Source organism: Rana temporaria, chromosome 4, assembly GCF_905171775.1.
Source record: "Rana temporaria chromosome 4, aRanTem1.1, whole genome shotgun sequence".
In the NCBI taxonomy this organism is placed as follows: domain Eukaryota; kingdom Metazoa; phylum Chordata; class Amphibia; order Anura; family Ranidae; genus Rana; species Rana temporaria.
This window is the reverse complement of record NC_053492.1, coordinates 377,329,522-377,356,801: the sequence shown is the minus strand read 5'-3', so window position 1 is coordinate 377,356,801 and position 27,280 is coordinate 377,329,522. Positions and strand designations below refer to the sequence as shown.

At 43.9% G+C, this 27,280-nt stretch overlaps 1 protein-coding gene across 3 annotated transcripts in view; it reads left to right on the top strand.

Annotated features, from left to right (window-relative positions):
- Nucleotides 1–27,280, top strand: part of RIN2 (Ras and Rab interactor 2) — a 263,520-nt gene that overhangs the window by 138,566 nt on the left and 97,674 nt on the right. For all 3 annotated transcript variants that reach the window (XM_040351005.1, XM_040351004.1, XM_040351006.1), the window contains one exon: nucleotides 25,611–25,797. In XM_040351005.1, the coding sequence (XP_040206939.1) occupies nucleotides 25,611–25,797 (187 nt within the window). The remainder of the gene's footprint in view (nucleotides 1–25,610; nucleotides 25,798–27,280) is intronic.

The window sequence follows — 27,280 nt, the reverse complement described above, 5'->3', positions numbered from 1 at the left end:
ACAACGTATTTGCATAGAACAAGCTCCCATTTGAAATTGCACACCCTTACGCCGCAATAGATACACTACGCCGCCGTAACCTACCGCGCGGATTCTTTGAGAATTCACAAGAAGAAAAAATAAGTTACAGTGGCGTAGTGTATCTTAGATACGCTACGCCTGCCTAAAGATAGGCAGATCTTTGTGGATCTACCCCATATAATCTATATAAATATATATATATATATATATATTAGAGTTTAAAAAATTGCGGACATTTTTTTTAAGAACCTTCGCACATACTAAAACAAATAATAACATAAAATGCTGATTGCTCATTACCAAAACATTTTTCTGCTAAGCAAAGATAATTCAAGAACCATCTCCAATCACCTATCTCACAGATACATATGGAATGAGAGAAGAGGGGGAAAAAAGGAAAAATTCTCCCCCTTTCCAGTTTCCCCAATTTCACGTGGTCTCCAAAACAAGCTGGTATTCAGATATTGTAAAAAATGTTGGCATTTCATAGCTGATAAAACTGATAGTCTATATAGAGGTCCTCAAGAATTTTGGCATGTCCTTGAGACCTCAAGAGTTTAAGTGAAGTCATCCACTTCACCAACATAGTGCTAATATGGTGAGAAAACAGCAAGTAACACCCACTAAAATACAAGAAAATAAAAAATGATCCAGATCAATCAGTTTTTTTCCAGAGACAGAAAAACAAACTCACATTGGCATAAACATCTATTGTTCTATATATGCTATTCTTAGGAGAACATTACCATAGCTGCCTAATCTATAGTCATACCAAAATGATCTAAGCAACTGACAGGCTGACCCCCCACCCCTTCAATCTCTGCAGCAATGCTGGCAGCACACATATGCCTATTGCCCAAAGACAACCTCTTGATATGGCACTAAGCACGTGCACTCAACTTCTTTATTCAACCATTGCGGGACCTGTCCTGAGTAGAACCTGTCCTGTTTCAGGGTCTTGGCAATCTTCTTATAGCCTAGGCCAGTGATGGCGAACCTTGGCACCCCAGATGCTTTGGAACGGCATTTCCCATGATGTTCATGCACTCTGCAGTGTAGTGGAGAATCATGAGAAATGTAGTTCCAAAGCATCTGGAGTGCCAAGGTTCGCCATCACTGGGCCCTAGGCCATCTTTATGTAGAGCAACAATTCTTTTTTTTTTCAGATCCTCTGGGAGTTCTTTGCCATGAGGTGCCACGTTGAAATTCCAGTGAACAGTATGAGAGAGTGAAAGCGATAATACCAAATTTAAAAAAGCCGTGCTCCCCTTTCACACCCGAGACCTTGTAACACTAATGAGTCACATGACATCGGGGAGGGAAAATGCCTAACTGGGCCCAATTTGGACATTTTCACTTAGGGGTGTACTCACTTTTGTTGCCAGTGGTTTAGACATTATTGTCTGTGTGTTGAGTTGTTTTGAGAGGAAAGCAAATTTACACTGTTATACATGCTGTACACTCACTACTTTACATTGTAGCAAAGTGTAATTTCTTCAGTGTTGTCACATGAAAAGTTATAATAAAATGTTTACAAAAAATGTGAATGTGGGTATACTCACTCACTTTTGCGAGATACTGTGTGTATGTGTGTGTGTATATATATATATATATATATATATATATATATATATATATATATATAGTTATAGATATATATCTATCAATATATATATAGATAGATAGATATAGAGAGAGAGAGATAGATAGGTATTTATATATATATATATATATATATATATATATATATATATATATATATATATATATATAAAATAGAGAGAGAGATATATATATAGATGTGTGTGTGTGTGTGTGTGTGTGTGTGTGTGTATGTATGTATATATATAGAGATATATATATATATCTCTCTATCTATCTCTATATATATATCTCTCTATCTCTCTATCTCTCTCTCTCTCTCTCTCTCTCTCTCTCTCTCTCTCTCTCTCTCTCTCTCTCTCTCTCTCTCTCTCTCTCTCTCTCTCTCTCTCTATATATATATATATATATATATATATATATATATATATATATATATATATATATATATATACACACGCATCTATCTATCTCTCTCTCTCTCTCTCTCTCTCTCTCTCTTATAGATAGATAGATAGATAGATAGATATTTCTATATATACATATAGGACAAATCACATGCTAGCAAGATTTTGCCAATTACTGACTATGTTACTCTAACGCATCAAGCTGATTTGATTCCTTATTGAGTGATCAGAAGGCTGGTTGGCAAGTGACCCCAATACCGCAGATGAAAATGTTGATAGTTAATATATTACTCAGAGATCCAGTTCTACATCTCAATCATTTGGTTCCACAACGCCCGGTTAAAATCCCAGTACTAGAGCTTGATGTGATTTGTTGATTGTTTAGCAAAGTCATTCTATACTTGTCTTGAAATGAACACTATTAGTGAAGGACTGCCGTGTCCACCGACATATCCATGTGAATGTGATGACTTCTAGGTTATTGACCAGAGTACAGGTAGGATATACAGATCCCCGGCATGCTATGAACTTTGGAACGTAAGGAGAGCTAATCAGTGATAGTAAAGAATGATTACAAGTACAGAAAATGATATATTTGTCAAGTCAGCCAGAAAGGTTGTCATCATACACGGAGTCCATTGTTTCAGACCATGTGTAGTGGATTTGATGCATGTGGCATTTTCTCTGTACATGTTCACATAATAAGCTTGCAAAAGCCTAAAGTAGAACTCAAGCCAAAAGGTTCTTTTTTTTTTTTAGAGTGGGAAAGGCTTAGATCCTCTGTCAGATTTTAGTTACCCTCTATGTCCCCGCTAGGTACATTTCCCTTTACTTCCTGTTCTGGAGACATGACCAAAAACAAGAGGAAATCTTCCTCCGACATTTCCCATCACCTTCTTCTCCAGCGACGGCTGCCAGCTTTTGGGTTTCCCTTTCTGCCTCTGTTATCTCCTCTACAACAACACAGACATCCTGACATACCGGACAGAGCGTCTTACCATTTCACATCTAAGAGAAAAGATTTGGCTGAAGTTACTGTATGCTTTAAAAGAAGAGAACTAGTTATATATAGTGTAACTGTTGTTGGAATATCTGCATATTTTAAACTTCAAATTTATAGTTAAAAAAAGCATATTATTTTATGTGTTCGTACAATACATGGACAGTATTTACATGGTACATTGACATTAATATATTAACATTGTACCTATCTAAGGCCTCGTACACACGACCGTTTTCCTCGGCAAAATCCATCAAGAAAAATGCTGGCAAAGCATTTTTGCTGAGAAATACGGTCGTGTGTATGTTTTTCGTCGAGAAAACTGTCGTGGATCTCGACGAGAAAAAAAGAGAACATGCTCTCTTTTTTCTCGTCGGGAGTCTCAATTTCCTCGTCGTGTTTCTCGTCGGGTTGGTTTACGATGAGAAACACGTTCCTGTGTATGCTTAGGAACCCGCGCATGCTCAGAATAAAGTATGAGACGGGAGCGCACCTTCGGTAAAAGTAGCGTTCGTAAAGGAGATAGCACATTCGTCACGCTATAACAGACTTGAAAGCGTGAATCGTCTCTTACTTAACACGCAGTAACATGAGATTAGCAAAAACAGCCCCAAGGGTGGCGCCAGTGGAATCGAACTTCCCCTTTGTAGTGCCGTCGTACGTGTTGTACGTCACCGCATATGAGAACGAGGAGATTTTGTCTTGACAGTGTGTACGCAAAGAAAGCTTGACAAGATTTTCGACAAGCCTGACAAGAAACTCGTCGAGGAAAACGACGTTTCATTTACGACGAGATTCTCGGTCGTGTGTACGAGGCCTGAGAACTGTACAATCTTTGAGGGCCAATATTTTTTAAGAGGTTTAGGATCTTTTTTATTAGATATTGCTACTATTATTATTCAGGATTTATATAGCGCTAATATTTTATTCAGAGTTTTACAATATAAAGGGATACAGCATGGTTACAGAACAAATATTGGAGGGTAAGGCTGGGTTCACAAATATTGGAGGGTAAGGCTGGGTTATCGGTGCCGATACCGAGCATTTGCCCGAGTACTTGTACTCGGGCAAATGCTCCGATGCCTAATCCGATACTTTGTCAGTGGTGCTTCTGCCCCCCGGTGTCCAGCTTCTGTCCCCCGCCGTGTCCAGCTTCTGTATGTCCCCCGCCGTGTACAGCTTCTGTGTGTACCGCTCCAGTCTCCCGCCGTGTACCGCTCAGGTCCTCCTCCATGCTCTGCTCAAGTTTACCCCGCCGTGCTCTGCTCGTGTTTCCCCCGCTCGTGTCCCCCGCCGTGCTCCGTATTGGTCCCCCTCCGTGCTCTTCTCCAGTCCTCCGCTCCCCTCTGTGTACCGCTCTGGTCCTCCGCCGTCCTCCACTCCCCTCTGTGTACCGCTCTGGTCCCCCGCCGTGCTCTCCCCCCCCCCCCCCCCTGATCTGTCAGGATGGAGAGCGGAGGAGGGAGCCCTTTTCTGAATAAACAGTCAGTGATCTTTTTTTTTTGTCAGTGATCACTGACTGTCCATTCATAACTGAGCATAGTAACTGTGTTACGATGTCTCAGTTTATGAATGTAGAGGAGCCGCTGTCTCCTTTACATTCATCTACAGTGCAGTTGAGCCTGCAGAGAAAAGGACTGGGGAATCTGTGTCCTTAGTCCCTTTCTCTGTCTCAAAGAGGAGATATCAGGGGTCTGTTAAGACCCCCAATATCTCACCAAAGCCCCCCCAACAGGGCTGCTAAAAACAAACAAAATAATTGTAAAAATAATAAAGTTAAATAAAAAAAACTGACACCGCCCCCCAAAAGAAAGCATTGTAAAAAAATATATATATACATACATATATATATTGTAAAGAATATTTTAAAAAAATGAATTGTAAAAAAAAAAATAACTGACAGTCCAAGCCTCAGTACTGCATATTAGTGCCACTGTCAAAATAAAATTTTAAAAAAAGAATCGGTATCGGCGAGTACTTGAAAAAAGTATTGGTACTTGTACTCGGTCTAAAAAAAGTGGTATCGGGACAACCCTAGTTCACACTAAGTATTTTTTTTTTTTTGTTCAACCCAATGGTCTGAATGAAAAAACAGAGATCACTGTACCAACACAAGTGATGTTAGTACAGCGGTTTCCCCAGCTGTGCTATTGTGTTCTGACAAGGGAATTGCCCCCTGCCAGTCATTGGCAAGCACTGATCGGATGCAGGAGAGATGCTGGTTTTCTAGCAGGCTCATACCGACAGGAGACCAGCTTCTGTAGAACAAGTAACTGCACACATGAAAGTGGGCCGGTTCCTGACAAATCTACAGTTTTCTGACATTTTTTTTGGCCCATGTTGTACCCAGCTTTAAGAGGGCCCTGCTCATACGACCTTACAATATAATAGGGTGGAATAGATAGGAGTTCATGTTTTAGCTCAGATAAATTTGACACCTTTGCACACTTACATTGAGAGGTTCCTGCTGATCTTGCTGGTATTACATTGAATTACATTGCTAGTTTTCTAAAAATCAACCTTTGAAAGCTCTTATCTCTATTTAGATGACGTAAAGAGGGGTTCCAGTCTGTAAAAAAAATATTAAAAGTCTGCAGATGCAAATACTGTAGCTGCAGAATTTAATTTTAAGGACATTTACCTGTCCAGGGATCCCACACCCCTGGTCGATTTGTCAATTGGCTTTGGGAGCAGGCGCCAGCATCTTCAGTAAGGGAAACAGGAAGTTAAGCCTTGTGGCTTCACAGACAGTTTTCTACTGCAATTGCGCAAGTTGCATTGCACATTCTGAATTATCCCGCCATCTTCCTGGCCCTCTGTGTGTCCCAGAAGACAGCGGAGAGAAGGAGGGGCCAGAGGTGTCGTAGATCGCCATGCGTTGGTCCTACCTACAAGTGGGAGCGGGTACCTGTCAGAACTAGGTACCCACTCCCCTCCAAAAAAGTGCCAGATGTGGCAGAGGAGGGGGAGGGTACGAACAAGCGGAACTTCCCCTTTTGGGTGGAGATCCTCTTTAAAGCGGAGGTTCACCCAAAAAACAAGTATATAACATTACATTCAGTATACCTCAAACATATACAGTATGCCGTTTTTTTTGGGGGGGGGGGGGTGTGCATACGGTATTATCTGTATTTTCCCTCCTTGCTTCCGGGTGGGCATTCCTGTGCAGTGCAGCAATGTCATCTGGGACTTCGCCCATATGATTGACGTGCCTGAGAAAAACTCCACCCCCGGCGGATAAGGCACGTCACGACTTTCCGAAAGTAGCCGAACCGCGAGTTGGCTCTATACGGCGCCTGCGCAGTCAGCTCTACACGGCTCCTAGTCGGTGCGTAGGCGCCATATAGAGCCGACTCGCGGTTCGGCTACTTTCGGAAAGTCGTGACGCGCCTTATCCGCCGGGGCAAAGTTTTTGTCAGGCACGTCAATCATATGGGCGAAGTCCCAGATGACATTGCGGCACTGCACAGGAACGCCCACTCCCGCGAGTACCCGGAAGTTGGGAGAAAAATACCGATAATACCGTATGTACACCCCCCCAAAAAAAAAAAATCGGCATACTGTACATGTTTGAGGTATACTGAATGTAATGTTATATACTTGTTTTTTGGGTGAACCTCCGCTTTAAGTGTGCCATCTGACTGTGGTGGCAATATTTACACATAGGGGTTGATTTTCTAAAGGCAAACTGGCTGTTTACTTTACAAGGCAAGTATCTCCAGAGTTTAGTAAATGAGGCAAATAATACCCAATCACATGCAAGGAAAAGAAATAAAACAACAGTTTTGCTTGCATGTGATTGATTGACGGAAGTCAGCAGAGCTTCACCTTATTCACTAAGTTCTGGTGCAACGTTCCTTGCAAAGCCTATTTGCCTTTAGTAAATTGCAGAAAATCCAAACTCATCTGTTACCCAAATAATCCCCTATTAGCAGATATTATCTACCTGAAGTGCAGATGTGCCCAGCCTATGGATATTCAATTATCTACATATTCTTAACAAGCAGTAAGGCTGCTTTCACACTGGTGCACTGCGATTTGGTCGCAGCGTGGGTGTATCCGAGAAAACCAGGCGTTTTCTGAAAATGTGACAAAAACACACACCCTAATAGAATTCTATGGGACTGTGGGTAAACTGCATGAAAAACGCAGCTACACCCATGCTGTGGTCAAATCGCAGCACACCAGACTGTGACCGGCCTAAAAACATTTAAAACAAGCCATCCCTAACCTCTCTAGCTGCAAATAATGTTAAGTTATTCATTCTCAATCACCCTTAAAATGGTAGTACGCCTTCTGCTTTTATTTTTACATACAGGTAAGCTTATAATAAAGCTTACCTGTAGGTAAAATGAATATTGCTTAAACGTACACCGTTTAGGAGATGTTCTACCCAGCAGCAGCAGCCGCCGGTGACGTCACCGGCACATGCGCTCTGAAGGAACGGCATATCTCTGCCGTTTCTTCAGAGCTGTGTGCCGTGGCCAAAACTCCCATGCGGAAGTGACATCATCGCAGCTTGACCAGTCAGGCAACTGGGGTCCATGCACCCAGAAGGAAGGCCGGGTGAAGATTGAAGCCTCTGCAGCTGCTGGAGGGCTTTGTTTTAAGGCAAGTTTTTCTATTTTAGTCTTGTGTTTTTTTTCCCTGGAGTTTACCACAGCTTTAAAAATCACATCAAAGGGCCAGATCCACATAGAAATAGATCGGTGCAGCGTATCAGAGATACGCTACGCCGCCGTACCTTACCTGGCGTAATTTCGAATCCTCAAAGAGGATAGTGCATCTCTTGCGGTGGAATTCAAATTGGCGATTAGGGGGCGGGTTTCATTTAAATGAAGCGTGTCCCCGCGCCGAATGAACTGCGCATGCGTCGTTCCGAAATTTCCCGCCGTGCATTGCGCTAAATGACGTAGCTAGGACGTAATTTTTTTTAACTTAGACGTGAGTTACGTCCATCCCGATTCACGGACGACTTGCGCAAAAAAAATAAAAAATTCAAATGAAACACGGGAACGACGGCCATACTTAACATGGCAAATCTAACTATACGCCGCAAAATACCAGCTTTAACTATACGCCGGAAAAAGCCTACTACAGATGACTTTAGAAAATGCAAAAGGCCCCGCGTACGTTCGTGGATCGACGGAAATAGTTAATTTGCATACCCGACGCGGAAAACGACGAGAACGCCACCCAGCGTGCGCCGAAGTATTGCATCTACGATCCGAAGGCGTACAAAGCCGTACGCCTGTCGGATCGAAACCCAGATGCCGTTGTATCTTGGATTGAGGATTCAAACTAAGGATACGACGTGGGTAATTTGAAAGTACGCCGGCGTATCAGTAGATACGCCGGCGTACTCGCTCTGAGGATCTGGCCCAATGACTCTATAGTTGGTTTCTAACCGCTTAGAAACATCTACTGATTGTTTACCAGCATCAGTTTTTAAAGAAAAAAAAACAATGAATTAAGTGTCAGTGCTGTGAACTTTAAAAGTGTATTCCTCCACAATGCCTATGCATACAGAGGTGAATGGGGGGATATTTGAAAATGTACTGTGTTTTCAGAATATGTAAATACTATAGTGCGCATGGCATAGTTTACTAGCAATATAACAACCTTTTCCCCATATTTAGGCCATATGTGATAAACTTTTGATCTACTAAAGGCAGAAAAACTGTTCACTTTTCAAGGGAATTTTCCCAAGAGCTTAGTGAATGTGATGGAGTTTCACCTTGCAAAGAATACCCAATTGCGTGCAAGGAAAAAAAACAGCATTCTTTGATTGCACATAATTGGATGATGGAAATCAGCAAAGCTTCATCTCATTCACCAAACTGACTGGAATCAACAACTTCCTACCCACTGATTGCACCAGCCTGAGTGGAATGTTTCATCTTTTGTCAGACAAGCTGTAATTATGAGTTTCCAATTAAACAGAAACCTAGGTGCATGAGTTTGTGAACTGTGGTTATGCATTTGCTGACACAGTTATATTAATTCTGTAGAAAGCATCTTGAATTTGTCAGTTCATTTCAACTAAATTTCATATGGAGATTGTTTCCGGGAAATATTGGCTGTTTTCTATAATCTACTCTGCCTACATGTTTTACTGACCACTATGGTATTGTAAAATGAATCCAAATAAAGCTTCTTGTTAACATTACTGTATGCAAGGAGTGGCTAATCCTCGTCAGACCTGTCATATGCACTTCTGGCACTTTGGTGAAAAGCTAGAAATAGTAATAAGCTACAGTCAAGGTTTTTGTGTCTTTTTTCAATGTTAATAAAGTTTTTTTGTTCAAATTTTTTAAATCATTTGGGATAGCTTGTTAAAGATACCCATAAATGTGATGTAATGTCCCTTTTTATGGACCTTGCTTTGTGAAACTGGTCCAAATCATTTGGTGTAGAGGGCATTTTGGTGTGGGGTTGTTTTTCAGGGGTTGGACTCCTAAACCCTGTGGACAGCCTTCCCAGAAGAGTTGAAGCCGTTATGCCTTGTACACACGATCGGTTCATCCGATGAAAACGGTCTGACGGATTTTTTCATCAGATATCCGATGAAGCTGACTTTCATCAGTCTTGCCTACACACCATCAGTTAAAAAATCGATCGTGTCAGAACGCGGTGATGTAAAACACAACGACGTGCTGAGAAAAATGAAGTTCAATGCTTCCAAGCATGCGTCGACTTGATTCTGAGCATGCATGTATTTTTAACCGATGGACGTGCCCACAGACAATCATTTTTTTCTATCGGTTTTTTAACCATCAGATAATTTAAAAACAAGTTCCTGCTTTTTTCACCGATGGATAAAAAACCGATGGGGCCGGTGTGTACGCGGCATTATAGCTGAAAAGGGTGGGCCAACTAAATGTTGAACCCTACGGACTAATACTGCGATGCCATTAACCACTTCTCGACCGCCTCATGTAGATATACGTCGGCAGAATGGCATGGACAGGCACATTAACGTACCTGTACGTGCCTGCCTAGACGTGGGTCGGGGGTCCGATCGGGACCCCCCCACTACATGCGGCGGTCGGATCCCCTCGGGGAGCGATCCGGGACGACGGTGCGGCTATTCGTTTATAGCCGCTCTGTCGCGATCGCTCCCCGGAGCTGAAGAACGGGGAGAGCCGTATGTAAACACGGCTTCCCCGTGCTTCACTGTGGCGGCGTATGATTGACGTGCCTGAGAAAAACTCCCCCCGGCGGATAAGGCACGTCACGACTTTCCGAAAGTAGCCGAACCGCGAGTTACGGCGCCTGCGCAGTCAGCTCTACACGGCTCCTAGTCGGTGCGCAGGCGCTGTATAGAGCGGACTCGGCTACTTTCGGAAAGTTGTGACGCGCCTTTCCCGCAGGGGCAAAGTTTTTGTCAGGCACGTCAATCATATGGGCTTCCCCGTGCTTCACTGTGGCGGCGTATCGATCGAGTGATCCCTTACATAAGGGAGACTCGATCGATGACGTCAGTCCTACAGCCACACCCCCCTACAGTTGTAAACACACACAAAGTGAACACTAACTCCTACAGCGCCCCCTGTGGTTAACTCCCAAACTGCAACTGTCATTTTCACAATAAAGAATGCAATTTAAATGCATTTTTTGCTGTGAAAATGACAATGGTCCCAAAAATGTGTCAAAATTGTCCGAAGTGTCCGCCATAATTTCGCAGTCACGAAAAAAATCGCTGATCGCCGCCATTAGTAGTAAAAAAAAAAAAAATATTAAAAATGCAATAAAACTATCCCCTATTTTGTAAACGCTATAAATTTTGCGCAAACCAATCGATAAACGCTTATTGCGATTTTTTTTACCAAAAATAGGTAGAAGAATACGTATCGGCCTAAACTGAGGAAAAAAAAATTTTTTAGATATGTTTTTAGGGGATGTTTATTATAGCAAAAAGTAAAAAATATTGCATTTTTTTCAAAATTGTCGCTCTATTTTTGTTTATAGCGCAAAAAATAAAAACCGCAGAGGTGATCAAATACCACCAAAAGAAAGCTCTATTTGTGGGGAAAAAAGGACGCCAATTTTGTTTGGGAGCCACGTCGCACGACCGTGTAATTGTCTGTTAAAGCGACGCAGTGCCGAATTGTAAAAACCCCTTGGGTCATTTAGCTGCATATTGGTCCGGTCCTTAAGTGGTTAAAGTTCATGTATGTGTGTAAAGGCAGGTTTCCCAATACTTTTGGTATTATAGTGTATATTTAGGAAGAGAAGGTTTGCTGACATAAATTCTGCCTAATATTGCTTGGTGTGACCTTACACAATCATATGACACTTAGATGGATCTCCTGATTCAGTTAGCTGTATAATAAAGCATCAAAACTCTCATTTGCCTTGGGTCATGTGAACTGAAAAGGCCGTGGACTCTGGTATGAAGACTTCTATGTGGATTTAACCATTAATGAACGCTTTTTGCTTTCCATATTTTAGGCCGGTTTGAGCCTGAAGATTGGGAGCTCATGGAAAAAGTCTTGATGAGTAATCATAACCGTTTCTGTTTGCCCAATAGTCACATGATCCAGCTATGCAAACACACTATGTAAATTAGTATGCACAATCTATAATTTGCAAATAATAGTCTGAGCAAACAAGTGTCGGGATTGGGACATGCCAGAGAAAGTGTTGTACAATCTCTTTTTAAAATGCGAACGCAGGTAAAATATAAATCTCTAAGTACATTTGTCGTTTAAAGTTGATCAATCATTACAATTCATACTTAAAGCGGAGTTCCACCCAAAAGTGGAACTACCGCTCAGTCCACTCCAGAAGGAGTGGGACTTCCTGTCCCACTTCCTCCTTCCGCCCAGGGACCGCTTGGGCGAAATGTCCTATCGCCTACAGGAGAAGCACTCTCCCAGGGGGTTACCTTGCAGGCACGCTCCCGAGTCCAACATTTGCATCTATAGACACAGAATGCCGGACTTGTTCCCACCACCCCAGCCCCCGCGTCATTGGATTTGATTGAAAACAGCGGGAGCCAATGGATGCCCTGCTATCAATCTGTCCAAAGAAGAGCCGAGAACCCTGTACAGTGCATCTCCTACAAGTGAATGAACGGACTCAGGTGAGTAAAACAGGGGGGGGGGGCTAGGGGGCCACTCCCTGTCAGAGGATGCTTTAAGGTGAAAAGACACGAGGGTTTACAACCCCTTTAAGCTGCAAAAGGGAACCAGATGGGGATGTGCACATGCTGTGCTCGCTATGATTTGCTCTGGAGAATACCAAAAATAAGTCCCCCTTGTTGCATTTGGTAGCTGTACATACTCAAGTAATGGCGCTGTGCCGCAACTCTGAGCCAAACGCCAAGCTTGCGGTGCGGTGTTCCCATTCAAACAGCCCTTTTAAGCTGACATTTAGCAGGCCGTTGGTATTTCCTTCTACTGTAAATACCTGTTAGCCACGCCTACACTACACGGTGAAAAGCAATCCACCACAGATCACTTTTTACAGCCGAACATGTGTAAATGAGCCCATTGTAAATCAGCCTTCTTGTCAACTATGGCAATTAAGCAATACGGGAGAGTAAACAACTGGTTAATATACGCAGTCATTTACTTACAAATGCAGTTCCCTTATATACCAACTCACGTCATCCATTTAATTTAATATCTGAGTCCGAATCAATTTAAAGTTGAAGAATAGAGACAAAAGGGACCCGCCAGAGCTTTGTGGTCAGGTGACCAAATAGAAAAGGTTAAGAGCCAGTTCACACTACCGCGACTTGTGTCGCCCCCAAGTCGCGCAACATGACAAATTACATGGAAGTGAATGAGAGTAATGTATACTACTGAAGTCGCTCCGACATCAGAAAAGGTTCTTGTACTACTTCAAGGCGACTTCTAGGCGACTTGTACCCAGTGATTTCAATGGAAGTCGCCTCCAAAGTCGGATCAGTGTCTTAACTGAAGCAACTATACAGGAAGAGAAAAAAGTTTTCTCAGGCAAACCCCTCCCTCCCACAGAGCTGATTACTGTTTGATTGGCCACTGGCAAAGTCGCCTGTCCTGGAGGGCGACTTGAAGTAGCCCCAAGTTGCGCTGAAGTCGCCTCGCAAAGTCGCGCCCAGAGTCGTGTTGCCCCTGTGTGAACCGGCTCTTAGAAAATGTATTTAGATGGTAATTTAGTGGAAATGCCGGCAGCAATGGTGAAGCAATCTTTAACAGTTATGTTTTTGTGTAGACTTTACTTCCACTGTAATCTGCCTGAAGATGCAGACATTTTATGAGGCTCTTATTGCAACACATGGCACTAAATGCGTACATCTAAGGGAATGGTACTGTTTGTCAGACACAAGTTTACAATATGACTATCCACCAAAACACTTCTGTAATTTAAATTATAGAGCGATTACTCTACGGGATTCTTCCTATAAGGTTTAGAGAACAGTTTTACTTCTTATAAAATGTTATCACTCTAGTTGCTAAAATTCCCCTGGGACCTATGAATATGCAGCCCAAATATAGAAGTATTTTTAGGTTACGTACTGTGCACGCAGCTAAAAATCACCTTCAAAATATTTTGTAGATTTTTTTGGTGGCTTTCTGTAAAGCTTTGAACTGTTTTCACTTTCATTGGTCTCAGAGGTTGTGCTGCCCCAATGGGCATAGATTTGTTATATTTATATATGGTTTCTCCAACCATTTTCTATTGGTTTTATGTTTTGTTTACATGCTGCCATCTAGTGACCTTTTGTGGTAATGCACAGTTTTCTGTATTTCTGTTGCCTGATCTATGACACACTTCCTCTCTGTGTAATGCTCCACCCTTCTTCCTCAGTTTGTATTTCCTGTCTAATGGAGAACAGCTTAAAGCGGAGTTCCACCCAAAAGTTGAACTTCCGCTTAATCCACTCCTTGCCCCCTTACATGTCACATTTGGAATGTAATTTTTTTAGGGGGGAGTGGGGACTTCAGTAGGAGTGGGAATTCCTGTCCCACTTCCTCCTTCCAGCCAGGGACCGCTTAGGCTATACCTCATATCGCCTACAGCGGCCCCTCCATGTAGGCGAACGCCTGGGACACGTGACAGTGAGTACAGTGAGTGCCCGGCCGTGAAGCTGAAAGCTGTCACGGCCGGGTGCCCACACTTAGAATGAAGACGCCGGCCGGAGAGGCAGGGAGAGGAGCGCAGCTCCGGCCTGCGCATCGCTGGACCGTGGAGCAGGTGAGTGTCTGTTTATTAAATGCCAGTAGCCACACTTTTTGTAGCTGCTGACTTTTAATAAACAGTAAAAAAGCCTGGAACTCCCCTTTAATAGGCCTCATGTAACATGGCCACATGTATTCTGCATTGTAAGCTACAGGCAGTATCATCTTTTGACCGCACAATACTACAACCTGCTGTAACCTGTCATCTGATGTATTCTGATGTTTTGGATTAAAGCAACTTCTGCGAATAGAATCGGTATTGGTGAGTTCAAGCTATGTGATAAGGATTGTCCCCAGTGATTATATTTGCTTATAGAGGTTTCACAAGGGATAAATTGCTTCACAACAATCGGAGTCAGAATGGAGGTATTTTACGTTCTTAAAGTGTTACTAAATCCACTACAGTAAAATCATTCTGTATATGCAGTAAAGCATACTCGCTGTGGAACCTAAGGGGTTAATCGTCTGCATTGTGTAAAAAGGCTGTTTGATCTTGTATGTATAGATCCTCCTCTTCTTCCACTGACTCCAGAACATGTCCGGATAAGACAGAGTCTATGGAGTCAGGCTGCACATGCTCAGTTTGGTGTGTATTGCTAGAGAGGTTTTTTTTTTTTTTTTTGGGAGAGTGCATGTGATCAGCACAGGGCCAATCAGCATACCTCCCAACATTTTGAGCTGGGGATGAGGGACATCTTCTTGCAAATGTATGTAGCATAGGACACACCCCCTTAAAGGAGAATTAACCAAAAGGGACTTTTTTTAACCACTCCTCCTTCCTTTATATGTGTCTCATTGGGGAGATTTCCCTTCACTTCCTGCCCCATAGCCAAAACAAGAAGTGAGAAGAAACCCTTCCAAAGTGAGGCAATCCCTGGTTGTCAACAGAACTAGTGTCCTTACTGGACAATTTCCTTTCTGTTCTGGTGACAACCCAAAATTTAAGATTGTCTTTTACTTTCACTCTCTGTGATAATGGTATAAAGTACAAAAAGAGGGTCCTGCATCACAGGTCCCAGAATGCTGTGGGACCCTTCACAAAGCACATGCGCAGTAGGAAACCGTCTGTGAAGCCGGAAGGCTTCCCTATATAAGGTTCTATAGAAGAGCATTAGGAGCCACCCTTTGACAGCAGCTCAAGTTACTAAAGGGTAAAGTGCCCTAAAGTAAACCTTTTAGACCCCTTTCACACTGGGGGCATTTTGCAGGCGCTATAGCGTTAAAAATAGCGCCTGCAATCCGCCCTTGAACAGCTGCTCCTAACACTCTCGTGTGAAAGCCCAAGGGCTTTCACACTGGAGCGGTGCGCTGGCAGGGCGTCAGAAAAAGTCCTGCCAGCAGCTTCTTTGGCGCACATTGTCAGTGGTAAACTCACCGCTGCTAATGCGCTCCTGCCCATTGAAATCAATGGGCAGCGCCGCCGTACCGCTGGCAATACGCTGCTGTAGCGGCGCATTGCGGGTGGTTTTAACCCTTTCTCGGCCGCTAGCGGGGGGTTTAAAGCGCCCCGCTAGCAGTCAAAATGCGCAGAAAATCCGACAGTAAAATGGTGACGTTTTACCACCGACGCTTTGTGCGGCACAGTGTGAAAGGGCACTAAAACATCCAGTAAAAGTAAATATGAATAACATCTTGCATTGGCTTCACTACTCTTTCGTAAATATGGTCTGTAGCATTTTAAGTGAGCCGTGCCACACCAAAAACCACAAAAATCCAAAGCGTAAGAATTGTTTTGTACTTTTCTATTTAATGGAACAGCTTTTATCTGTGCATTTTGGTATGGATCATAGGAGGAGTACTACATGAAAAATACACTATACATTTCTTTTCATGGATAGAGCTGCAGAAGCCCCAACTATCCTGGAAACTGCAGAAAATACATGTTTAGTCACACCACAATGTGCTATAAAATGCACTGGAGTTTATACCAGGCCCTTAGTCTTCACATGGTGAGCTGATTTATGTGGATTCATCTTTGGTTTCTAAAAATTCATAACTTGTGGTTTTAAAATAATATTCAGTGAAGCAATATACAGACCAGTGTTTTCTTTTAACCCATTCAGTTTGAGTTGACTGAAGTCTTATGAACGAAAGTTCAGTTCAGACTTGTAGGCATCTTTATTTGTGATGTTAAATATGGCTGCATGTCCTAAACATAGCCATGCGCACAGGGTCTGCCAGGTGTGCCTGGGCACACCCTAATCACCCTGTGTGGTGCAGATTTCCCCTATTTCGCCAAAGCACCCTAATGGGGCTCCTAAAAAAATTGTCAAACAATAATTAAAAAAACAAACAAATTGTAAAAATATAATAAAAATAAAATTGTAAAAATAAAAACTACTGACACCGTCCCCTGCTCTATGGACGCCAATCTCTTCCCTACTGACACCGCCCACTGCTCTACTGACACTAACCTCTGCCCTACTGATGCCAATTTCTGCCGCCCTACTGACACCGTCCCCTGCTCTACTGACACCAATCTCTGCCCTACTGACACCGTCCTCTGCTCTACTGACACCAATCTCTGCCCTACTGACACCGTCCACTGCCCTACTGACACCAATCTCTGCCCTACTGACACCAATCTCTGCCCTACTGACACCAACCACTGCCCTACTGACACCACCCACTGCCCTACTGACACCAATCTCTGCCCTACTGACACCGTCCACTGCTCTACTGACACCAGTCTCTGCCCTACTGACACCATCCACTGCTCTGCCCTACTGACACCAATCTCTGCCCTACTGACACCGTCCCCTGCTCTACTGACACCAGTCTCTGCCCTACTGACACCATCCACTGCTCTGCCCTACTGACACCTATCTCTGCCCTACTGACACCAATCTCTGCCCTACTGACACCAATCTCTGCCCTACGGACACCAATCTCTGCCCTACGGACACCAATCTCTGCCCTACGGACACCAATCTCTGCCCTACGGACACCAATCTCTGCCCTACGGACACCACTGTATCACTGGATGTGATTGACAGCAGCGCAAAAAATGGCCTAGTCATGAAGGGGGTAAACTTTCCAGAGCTGAAGTGGTTAATAGCACTATCAGAAAGGTAGTCATTATGGCAGTGCTCTAATCTGTTTTCCAGCACTGTAACAATTCAGTGATTTTCAGTGACACTGCTTTATTTGCCCTCAGTGGTTTTGATAAGGTTTTGTATCTGGTTGGCTTTTACTGTGCTGTTTTGCATGTTGTTTATTTGCTAAATGCAAGCTTTGGAATCACTTTTCATCATGTATTCCAAGCCAAAATAAACTGGAAATCAGCCATTTCTAGCAATTCCTTTGAATGAATACTTTAAATCATGCAAAGTAGATACAGAACATATGTTCTAAATTGTGAATAAAGGACCAAAGGTGTGTGGTGCAGGTGCTCCGAGGCCATCAGTTAAATGGAGATTAAGTAAGCATTAATGTCAGGTGACAGCAGGCAGTAGGACATCCGATGTACATGTAACCATGTCGCCCGACTTTGCTCCCAGCTTTGCTTCCCCGACTTTGCTGCCCCAACTTTGCTCCCAGCTTTGCTTCCCCGACTTTGCTGCCCCAACTTTGCTCCCAGCTTTGCTTCCCCGACTTTGCTGCCCCAACTTTGCTCCCAGCTTTGCTTCCCCGACTTTGCTGCCCCAACTTTGCTCCCAGCTTTGCTTCCCCAACTTTGCTGCCCCAACTTTGCTCCCAGCTTTGCTTCCCCAACTTTGCTGCCCCAACTTTGCTCCCAGCTTTGCTTCCCCAACTTTGCTGCCCCAACTTTGCTCCCAGCTTTGCTTCCCCAACTTTGCTCCCAGCTTTGCTTCTCCAACTTTGCTCCCAGCTTTGCTTCCCCAACTTTGCTGCCCCAACTTTGCTCCCAGCTTTGCTTCCCCAACTTTGCTCCCAGCTTTGCTTCCCCAACTTTGCTCCCAGCTTTGCTTCCCCGACTTTGCTGTTCCAACTTTGCTGTCCGACTGCCCGACTTTGCTCCCCCGGCTTTGTTGCCCGACCTTGATACGACTTTGACCTGACTTGAAGCAATGCCTGTGTAATCTTGAGGTCTAAGGACCTTAAGTCGCATCAAAGTCGGTCTAAGTATTGCAGGGACTACTTTGAAGTCGCAAGATATGAACGGTGCTCATTGGAAATAATGGAGTACAACTTGTCATGCGACTTTGCAGTCCCAAGTCGCAAAGGTGTGAAAGGGCCCTTACTGCAATATAATACTACTTGTATATTTCTTTATAGAGGTATATACATTAGATGAAAAATGAGGAGGAAAGAGGTACAGAGGGGTTCCAAAAGAAGGGAAGTCCCTCCAAATCGGGGACAGTTGGGGAGCTTCAGTATGTTACCATTTACATCTACCCTACCCGTTTCTCCATCCACAAAGCAAAATTAAAAGTTATTGGAGATGCTCCAAGTAAGAATTACTTTCCTGCATGTTTTAAATGTTAAAAAAATATTTTGGAATTTTGGAAAAAAAATTAATTTTTTTTTCTATTAAGTTTTGTGCCATGCATAGAGACTGGTTTCATTGGAATGAGGTCCATCCAGCTGGCTATAAAATGAGAGCAGAGCTTCCATTCCTAATGTGTTTACCAGATTTTCTCTGATGCTCTCATTTTTTCCCCAGAAGTTCTGCCGCCAGGGCTGCATATTTCTAATTGTCGGCAGTAATGAGAAGTCCTACAGGATGTGCTGGACTGTGGGATGCAGGAAATTTTATAAACACACTTACAATACTAATTGTAGAGTGCAAAGAGGGGCGGGTGGGACAAGTCATTTTTACATAGGCATAATTTTCTTGTATGTGGAAGACTTTGCTATGTGCATTCAAAGATATATATATATATATATATATATATATATATATATATATATATATATATATATATATATATATATATATATATATATATATATATATATATATATATTGGGGCTGTTACTGATTAACATTTTGGAGTAATCCAATTTTTTTTTTATTTCGATTAATTATTACGCACATACATTTTTCGCATCACCACCATATATAATCCCCACTGTAATATCCACAGACATCTCCCCCACTGTAATATCCACAGACATCTCCCCCACTGTAATATTCACAGACATCTCCCCCACTGTAATATCCACAGACATCTCCCCCACTGTAATGTCCACAGCCATCTCCCCCACTGTAATGTCCACAGCCATCTCCCCCACTGTAATGTCCACAGCCATCTCCCCCACTGTAATATCCACAGCCATCTCCCCCACTGTAATATCCACAGCCATCTCCCCCACTGTAATATCCACAGCCATCTCCCCCACTGTAATATCCACAGCCATCTCCCCCACTGTAATATCCACAGCCATCTCCCCACTGTAACATCCACAGACATCTCCCCACTGTAATATCCACAGACATCTCCCCACTGTAATATCCACAGACATCTCCCCACTGTAATATCCACAGACATCTCACCCACTGTACTATCGACAGCCATCTCCCCCACTGTAATATCCACAGCCATCTCCCCCACTGTAATATCCACAGCCATCTCCCCCACTGTAATATCCACAGCCATCTCCCCCACTGTAATATCCACAGCCATCTCCCCCACTGTAATATCCACAGCCATCTCCCCCACTGTAATATCCACAGCCATCTCCCCCACTGTAATATCCACAGCCATCTCCCCCACTGTAATATCCACAGCCATCTCCCCCACTGTAATATCCACAGCCATCTCCCCCACTGTAATATCCACAGCCATCTCCCCCACTGTAATATTCACAGCCATCTCCCCCACTGTAATATCCACAGCCATCTCCCCCACTGTAATATCCACAGCCATCTCCCCCACTGTAATATCCACAGCCATCTCCCCCACTGTAATATCCACAGCCATCTCCCCCACTGTAATATCCACAGCCATCTCCCCCACTGTAATATCCACAGCCATCTCCCCCACTGTAATATCCACAGCCATCTCCCCCACTGTAATATCCACAGCCATCTCCCCACTGTAATATGCACAGCCATCTCCCCCACTGTAATATGCACAGCCATCTCCCCCACTGTAATATGCACATCTATCTCCCTCACTGTAATATCCACAGACATCTCCCCCACTGTAATATCCACAGACATCTCCCCCACTGTAATATCCACAGACATCTCCCCCACTGTAATATCCACAGACATCTCCCCCACTGTACTATCCACAGATATCACCATTGTAATATCCACAGACATCTCCCCCACTGTAATATCCACAGACATCTCCCCCACTGTAATATCCACAGCCATCTCCCCCACTATAATATCCACAGCCATCTCCCCACTGTAATATCCACAGCCATCTCCCCACTGTAATATCTACAGCCATCGCCCCCACTGTAATATCTACAGCCATCTCCCCCACTGTAATATCCACAGCCATCTCCCCCACTGCAATATCCACAGCCATCTCCCCCACTGTAATATCCACAGACATCTCCCCCACTGTACTATCCACAGATATCACCATTGTAACATCCACAGACATCTCCCCCACTGTACTATCCACAGACATCTCCCCCACTGTACTATCCACAGACATCTCCCCCACTGTAATATCCACAGACATCTCCCCCACTGTAATATCCACAGACATCTCCCCTACTGTAATATCCACAGACATCTCCCCTACTGTAATATCCACATCTCCCCCACTATAATATCCACAGACGTCTCCCCCACTGTAATATCCACAGACGTCTCCCCCACTGTAATATCCACAGCCATCTCCCCCACTGTAATATCCACATCTCCCCCACTGTAATATCCACAGACGTCTCCCCCACTGTAATATCCACAGACATCTCCCCCACTGTAATATCCACAGACATCTCCCCCACTGTAATATGGTCCACATCTCCCCCACTGTATAGGAAGATTAGTGCTTGCTTAGTCTTACCAGAGAAACCGGCCGAACACGAGCAGTTGAGGCCGGGTGATGACGTCAGCGCGCCGCTCTAGGCTCACCTAGGCCGCCGCCAGGTGGACCAAGATGGCCCCCGCTCCAGGAGCTAGGCCGAAGCCCCGGCCTTTCCCATGGCCGAGGCAGCAGCGGAGCTCCGCGGATCACGTGGTGTGCCGATCTGCATATGGTGACCCGTTTGGATCACCGATCATTTACGATCCGTTGCACCACTAGTACCGATCAAAAGACTTTTGATCGATCAAAAAAATGTACGATTAATCGAGTAATTAATCTTTCATTTCCACAGCCCTAATATCTATCTATCTATCTATCTAGATAGATAGATATTTTTTTTATTTATATAATGACTCTTCTAAAAGTTTCTGCACTTTTATATATTTAATAGCTAGTTAAATATTATATATTTAATAGTTAAGAAGAGTGTGGAAACTTTTTGAAGAACCCTCGCTATTTATATATATATATGTGTGTTTCACCCAGTAAAAAGCATGGCAATGTAAGCAGCATTTTTTATGTAGTGCATCACCTTACTTGTACGGCTTTTTGTTCTCTGAGTTCATAATCTTTGTGCCCAGTAGGGGGAGTGCGAGAACAAGGTAACCGGAGTATGTTAGTAAAAAAACGTGTGTAGTGTGATAGTGATGATTATAAAGACACTGCTCTGTTTGTAATGTAGAATTAATCTGTTAGCTGGTCGCATCTAGAGCCAAACCTGCATTTCTTTTGTCAAGCCTTGTTTATTGGATTGTTTTTCCTATAATACAGACCAGCAGGTCAGGCGACAAGCAGGTAGGCCGCGGCATTGCTCCACAATTTGACAGTGGTGTGGAATGTGCACTTGCTCAGACATCAACACCCTAATAAAGAATTCCAGTAGTAATGGCACATTAAGTTTACAGAGCGTGCAATGCAGAGGCTGTTGAGTTCCAACAACGTGGAATTAATTAGACTCCAGTTAACAAGATGCAAATTTTTGGAGAGAAAAAAAATTTAAGCATTTTAAACCAGTTTAATGCCGCATACACACAACTGTTTTTAATGTCATGGAAAAAAATTCTTTTTTCTCAACCTGATTCTTGTCAAGCCTGCCTTGCATACACACGATTGTGAAAAAAAATGCTTGAGCAAAGCGCGGTGACGTACAACACGTACAACTGCACTATAAAGGGGAAGTTCCATTTGGATGGCACCACGCTTGGGGCTGCTTTTGCTGATTTCGTGTTAGTAAAAGTTTGGTGAGAGACGATTCGCGCTTTTCAGTCTTCATGCTTTTCAGTCTGTTACAGCGTGACGAATGTGCGCTCTCCATTACAAACGCTAGTTTTACCAGAACGAGCGCTCCCGTCTCATAACTTGCTTCTGAGCATGCACATTTTTTTCCTATCGTTAAAGCCCACACACGACGTGAAAAAAAACGACGAGAAAAATTAGAGCATGTTGTACATTTTTAATGGTCGTTTTTCTCTTCGAGAAAAATGCTCTGGAGCCTACACCGATCGTTTAATGACCAATTAAAAAAAATAGCATTTTTCTCGGCATGAAAAACGGTCGTGTGGACGCGGCATAAGAGTTGATGCTGTCAACAAAGCATTGTGAAACTTCAATGGTGAAAATTTACAACATAAAGCATTTAAAGCCCAAAAGGGAAAGCTACAAGGACTTCCAGTGGACCTATGATCAAGTATTCGCTTATAGCTAAAGCCAAAACTTTTTCTTATCTTTGGATAGCGTATGTCTGTAGACAGAGTAAGGCTGATTTACTATAGGAGTTTAGAATATTCATACAATAAATTGTGTGAAGATTCCCTTTTAAAGCCCAACTAAGAAAATCATCCCTTGCAGTAAAGCCCCGTACACACGATCGGAATTTCCGATGGAAAAAGTCAGACGGAGTGTATGCCCCATCGGAGTAATTCCGATGAATTCCATCGGAGTTTACATAGAGAGTATGTTCTATTTTACTCCGATGGAATTCCGATGTGAATTTGGTCAGACAAAGGACCGATCGTGTGTACAGGGCATAAGTCTGCGCCGACACTGCAAGGATTAATTGATCAATTAGGTCTAGGAGAGCTGAAAAAACACGTAACTATATTGTGTTTGTTGGCTGACAATTGCGTGCCGTTTGTATGCAAGACAAGTTTCTGGCCAATGCTCTCGGGGCAATAGTCCAACGCTTTGTTTGCGGAAAATCCGATCGTGTGTACGAGGCTTAAGGCCCCTTTCACACATTAAGATCAGCAGCAGATCCGTCCGGCGATCCCCTACTGTGCCGAGCAAGTGGATATAACACCCGTCTCCACCCGGAGAGTGACCGCTTTGCTCTATGGGTGACCGGAAGTAAATCAACTCCACTGTCCATTTACACCCAAATGCCCTCCGATCCCATCCACCTAAACAGAAGAGGGTGGGTTCCCTTCTGTTTTTTCTTCTTTTTTTTTTTTCGGACTGGATCAGATCCAGAGGTAGGCTGGTATAAATGCACACAAGTCCGTTTACACCCACCAGTCCATAAGAGTGAATGAACCATCCAATCAGGTCCACCTGAAAAACTGACAGGTGGACCTGTTGGGAACCTTCATGTGAAAGAGACTGGAGCTGTCTCCATTGGAATACTTCCCCTTCTATTCCTGTTCCAGTGGCAGCTGTACAGGGATGGATTTCCCATTTGTTCTGCCCCAGTTATAATGGTTACTAGGACAAATAGAGTGAATCTTCCAATAGGAACTGTACAGTATACAAAACTGAAAATCATCTTCCATTTGACTTGAGAAGGTCCTAAAGAAAGAAGCACCCCCTATAGCTAGCTCAATCGTTTTTAAAATTTCAAACCGATTTGTACTTACCGTATATACTCGAGTAAGAAACCGAGTTTTTCAGCACATTGGTTTGTGCTGAAAATGCCCCCTTCGGCTTATACTCGAGTCACCTTTTTGCACCTGATCTCCCATATTTGGGGACCCGGTACTGGCCGGTCGTAGGTCCCCTGGACCCCAAACTTGGCACACGGGTAGCCCCACTCTTCCTCTACAAGTGTGCAAAGTTTGTTGTCTGGAAGACCTACGGCCGGGGAGCACCGATTTTTTTTTTTTTTTTTTTTTTTTTAAAGCCGGGCACCGCTTCTATAGACTCCCATGTTAAATGGTCATTTCTCTATTGAGTTTGGGGACACGGTACCGGCCGGTCGTAGGTCCTCTGGATCTGGAACTTGGCACACATATTGCCCCATTTCTCCTCTACAAGTGTGCAAAGTTTGTTCTTTGGAGGATTAATGGCTAGGGAGCACCGATTTTTCAAAGCTGGGCACCCCTTCCATAGACTCCCATGTTAAACCTCAGTCTAGTCATGGGCACAGTGAGGCATGGGCACAGTGAGGCATGGGCACAGTGAGGCATGGACACAGCGAGGCATGCACATGGACAAAGTGAGGCACAGTGAGGCATGGACACAGTGAGGCATGCAAATGGACACAGTGAGGCACAGTAAGGCCCCGTACACACGACCGGATCGATCCGCTGAAAACGGTCCTTCCGGACCATTTTCAGCGGATAGATCCGCTGCGACCGCTGCCGGATTTCTGTCTGATGGTTGTACACACCATCAGACAGAAATCTGCGCGTAAACAATACGCGGGGCGTGGCCGCGGCGACGTGGGTGGCCCTGGAAGTTCAAAGCTTCCACGCATGCGTCGAATCATTACGACGCATGCGAGGGATGGCGGTCGGTCGGACGTGTCCGGTGAGTCTGTACAGACGACCGAACACGTCCGACGCACAGGTTTCCAGCGGACAGATTGGTTAGCATGCTAACCAATTTTGGTCCGCTGGAAACTGTCCGATCCACCGGACAATTGTCTGCTCGGGCCTACACGCGACCGGATCTGTCCCCTGAAACTGGTCCGTCGGACCAGTTTCAGCGGATAGATCCGGTCGTGTGTACGGGGCCTAAGGCATGCAGATGGACATCCTAGGCTTATACTCGAGTCAATAAGTTTTCCCATTTTTTTTGTGGTAAAATTAGGTGCCTCTGCTTATATTCGAATCGACTTATACTCGAGTATATACAGTAATTGAATTGACTTTAATTCTTAGTGGTTATACCACTTGCTTAACATGCTTATGGCTTGACAAGCCTTAACTGGAGGTCATATATGAAATGTGCAGAGTCCACAATACAAATCTAAGACGAGCTACAATAATGATATTTCCTGCCAACATGTTAAAACCGGGGCAGCTCAGAAAACACCAGTTCCACTATTGTTGTCTATATGTTTTTTTTTTTCCATCTGGCACCAGAACTGCTTTTAATGCAAAAATAATTGACTCCACTATTGCCACTTCGGTTACATTAGATGCATAGACCAAATCTGTATTAGTTATGAGTTTCCATCGTTTGTGGGCAGTGCTGGGAGATTTAATATATGTGTTCTGTTTCTTTTCTGCAGTATTGAGAAAGAGATGGAGAAAAACGTACTGCTGGAGAAAAAAGCTTTCCTTCGAGACTCTGGGTATGAGAGTGTGGCCTACAAGCCCAGTATCCTGGATAAGCTGCTCCACACTCACTCCGTTTGGCTTCAACTTAGTCTGGGCGATGACAGCGTTGGGGATCTCTTGCAGGACCAGCCTCCCGCGGTACGTACCACTCGCCTTGATTTGATGAAGAATGTTTAGGCCTTGTCTTAACCTGCTAAGAAATAATGCACTGGTATTTACTGGTGACCAGAGATACTTTTAGGTTTAAAATAGATTTAATTTATTTGGAAAGGAGCCAATTACTACCATCATGTCTTTGGAGTATGAGTGGAAACTGGAGTACCCAGAGAAAACTCATGCAAGCGGAGATCTATCTCTTTGTTTTCCACCAAAAATCCTGACGGGTTATTTCACTAAGTTGACCAGTGGCATTGGAAAAGTTATGTTAAAGTGGTTTTTAAGGCTCAAGGTTTTTAACCTTCATGCATTCTCTGCATGAAGGTAAAATAACTTCTGTGTGCAGTGAGTCCAGTGAGCTAAAGAGAGCGGGGGTCGGGGCTGAGTCTGTGTTTTACGGATGCATAGAGTGGGGGTCAGGAGTGAGCACACACTAGCAGTGCCCCTAGAGCAAGCGGCTTGCTATTGGGGGCACTGGCTTAGATGGAGGAGCCAGGAGCGCTGCCGGGACCCAAAAAGAGGAGGATTGAGGCTGCTCTGTGCAAACCCACTGCCCATAGCAGGTAAGTATGACATGTTTGTTATTTTTTATTATTAAAGAGGAGGTCCGGGGAAAAAAATTAAAAGCCAGCAGCTACACATACTGCAGCTGCTGGCTTTTAATAAATAGACACTTACCTGTCCTGGAGTCCAGCGATGTTGGCAGTAGGGTTCCCAGGGTGAAGCTGAAAGGCTACACTGCTGCCGCCATTGCGGGTAAGGGAACCTGTCCCCCCTCCCCCTGAAAGGTGCCAATTGTAGCACCGGAGGGGGGGGGGGAATCCGATGAGCGGAGGTTCCACTTTAGGGTGGAGCTCCACTTTAACCTTTCATGTCATCTTTAGCCTGTCTGTGTTTAGTTTTAGAACCCTCTAGCTTACTCTTTCTTCTTGTCCCATCAAGTGTCCGGCTTTTGGAGATCTTTCAAGAAATTTTTACAGTGAATCAAAAAAAAGGTTAAGGGTCTTGGCTGTGCATGCGTGTCTTGTGAAAAGCCCCACCCTGACATAATTATACCTATCCTGTGATCACACACTACTCCTTTCTTGCAACTGGCACCAAAATGCTTGTGTTGGCTTGTGCCATAGGCTACAAGAAGCATTGATGTTTCTCCCTCTATTATGGCACAATATGAATGGCTGCTAGAAAAGAGCCGTGGAGAATCGCTGAAGAGGGGATTGAGGAGTTTTTTTACAGACACTGTTGCATTGTCCTTAATGACCAAGTGACTTTGTCTGTTTGTAGAATTATTCCAGGGGTGAGATTATTTTACATGTCTATTTTGGGCCAGCTTGGCTCAAACTAATTATACAGATGCCATCGCCATGTGGCTAATGATGACCTTGTAATTTACTGTTGTAGCCTGTGCTACATTGCAGTAAGCAGTCCCACCTCTGTAACCAAGCTCCGGTGAGCGGGACGAAAC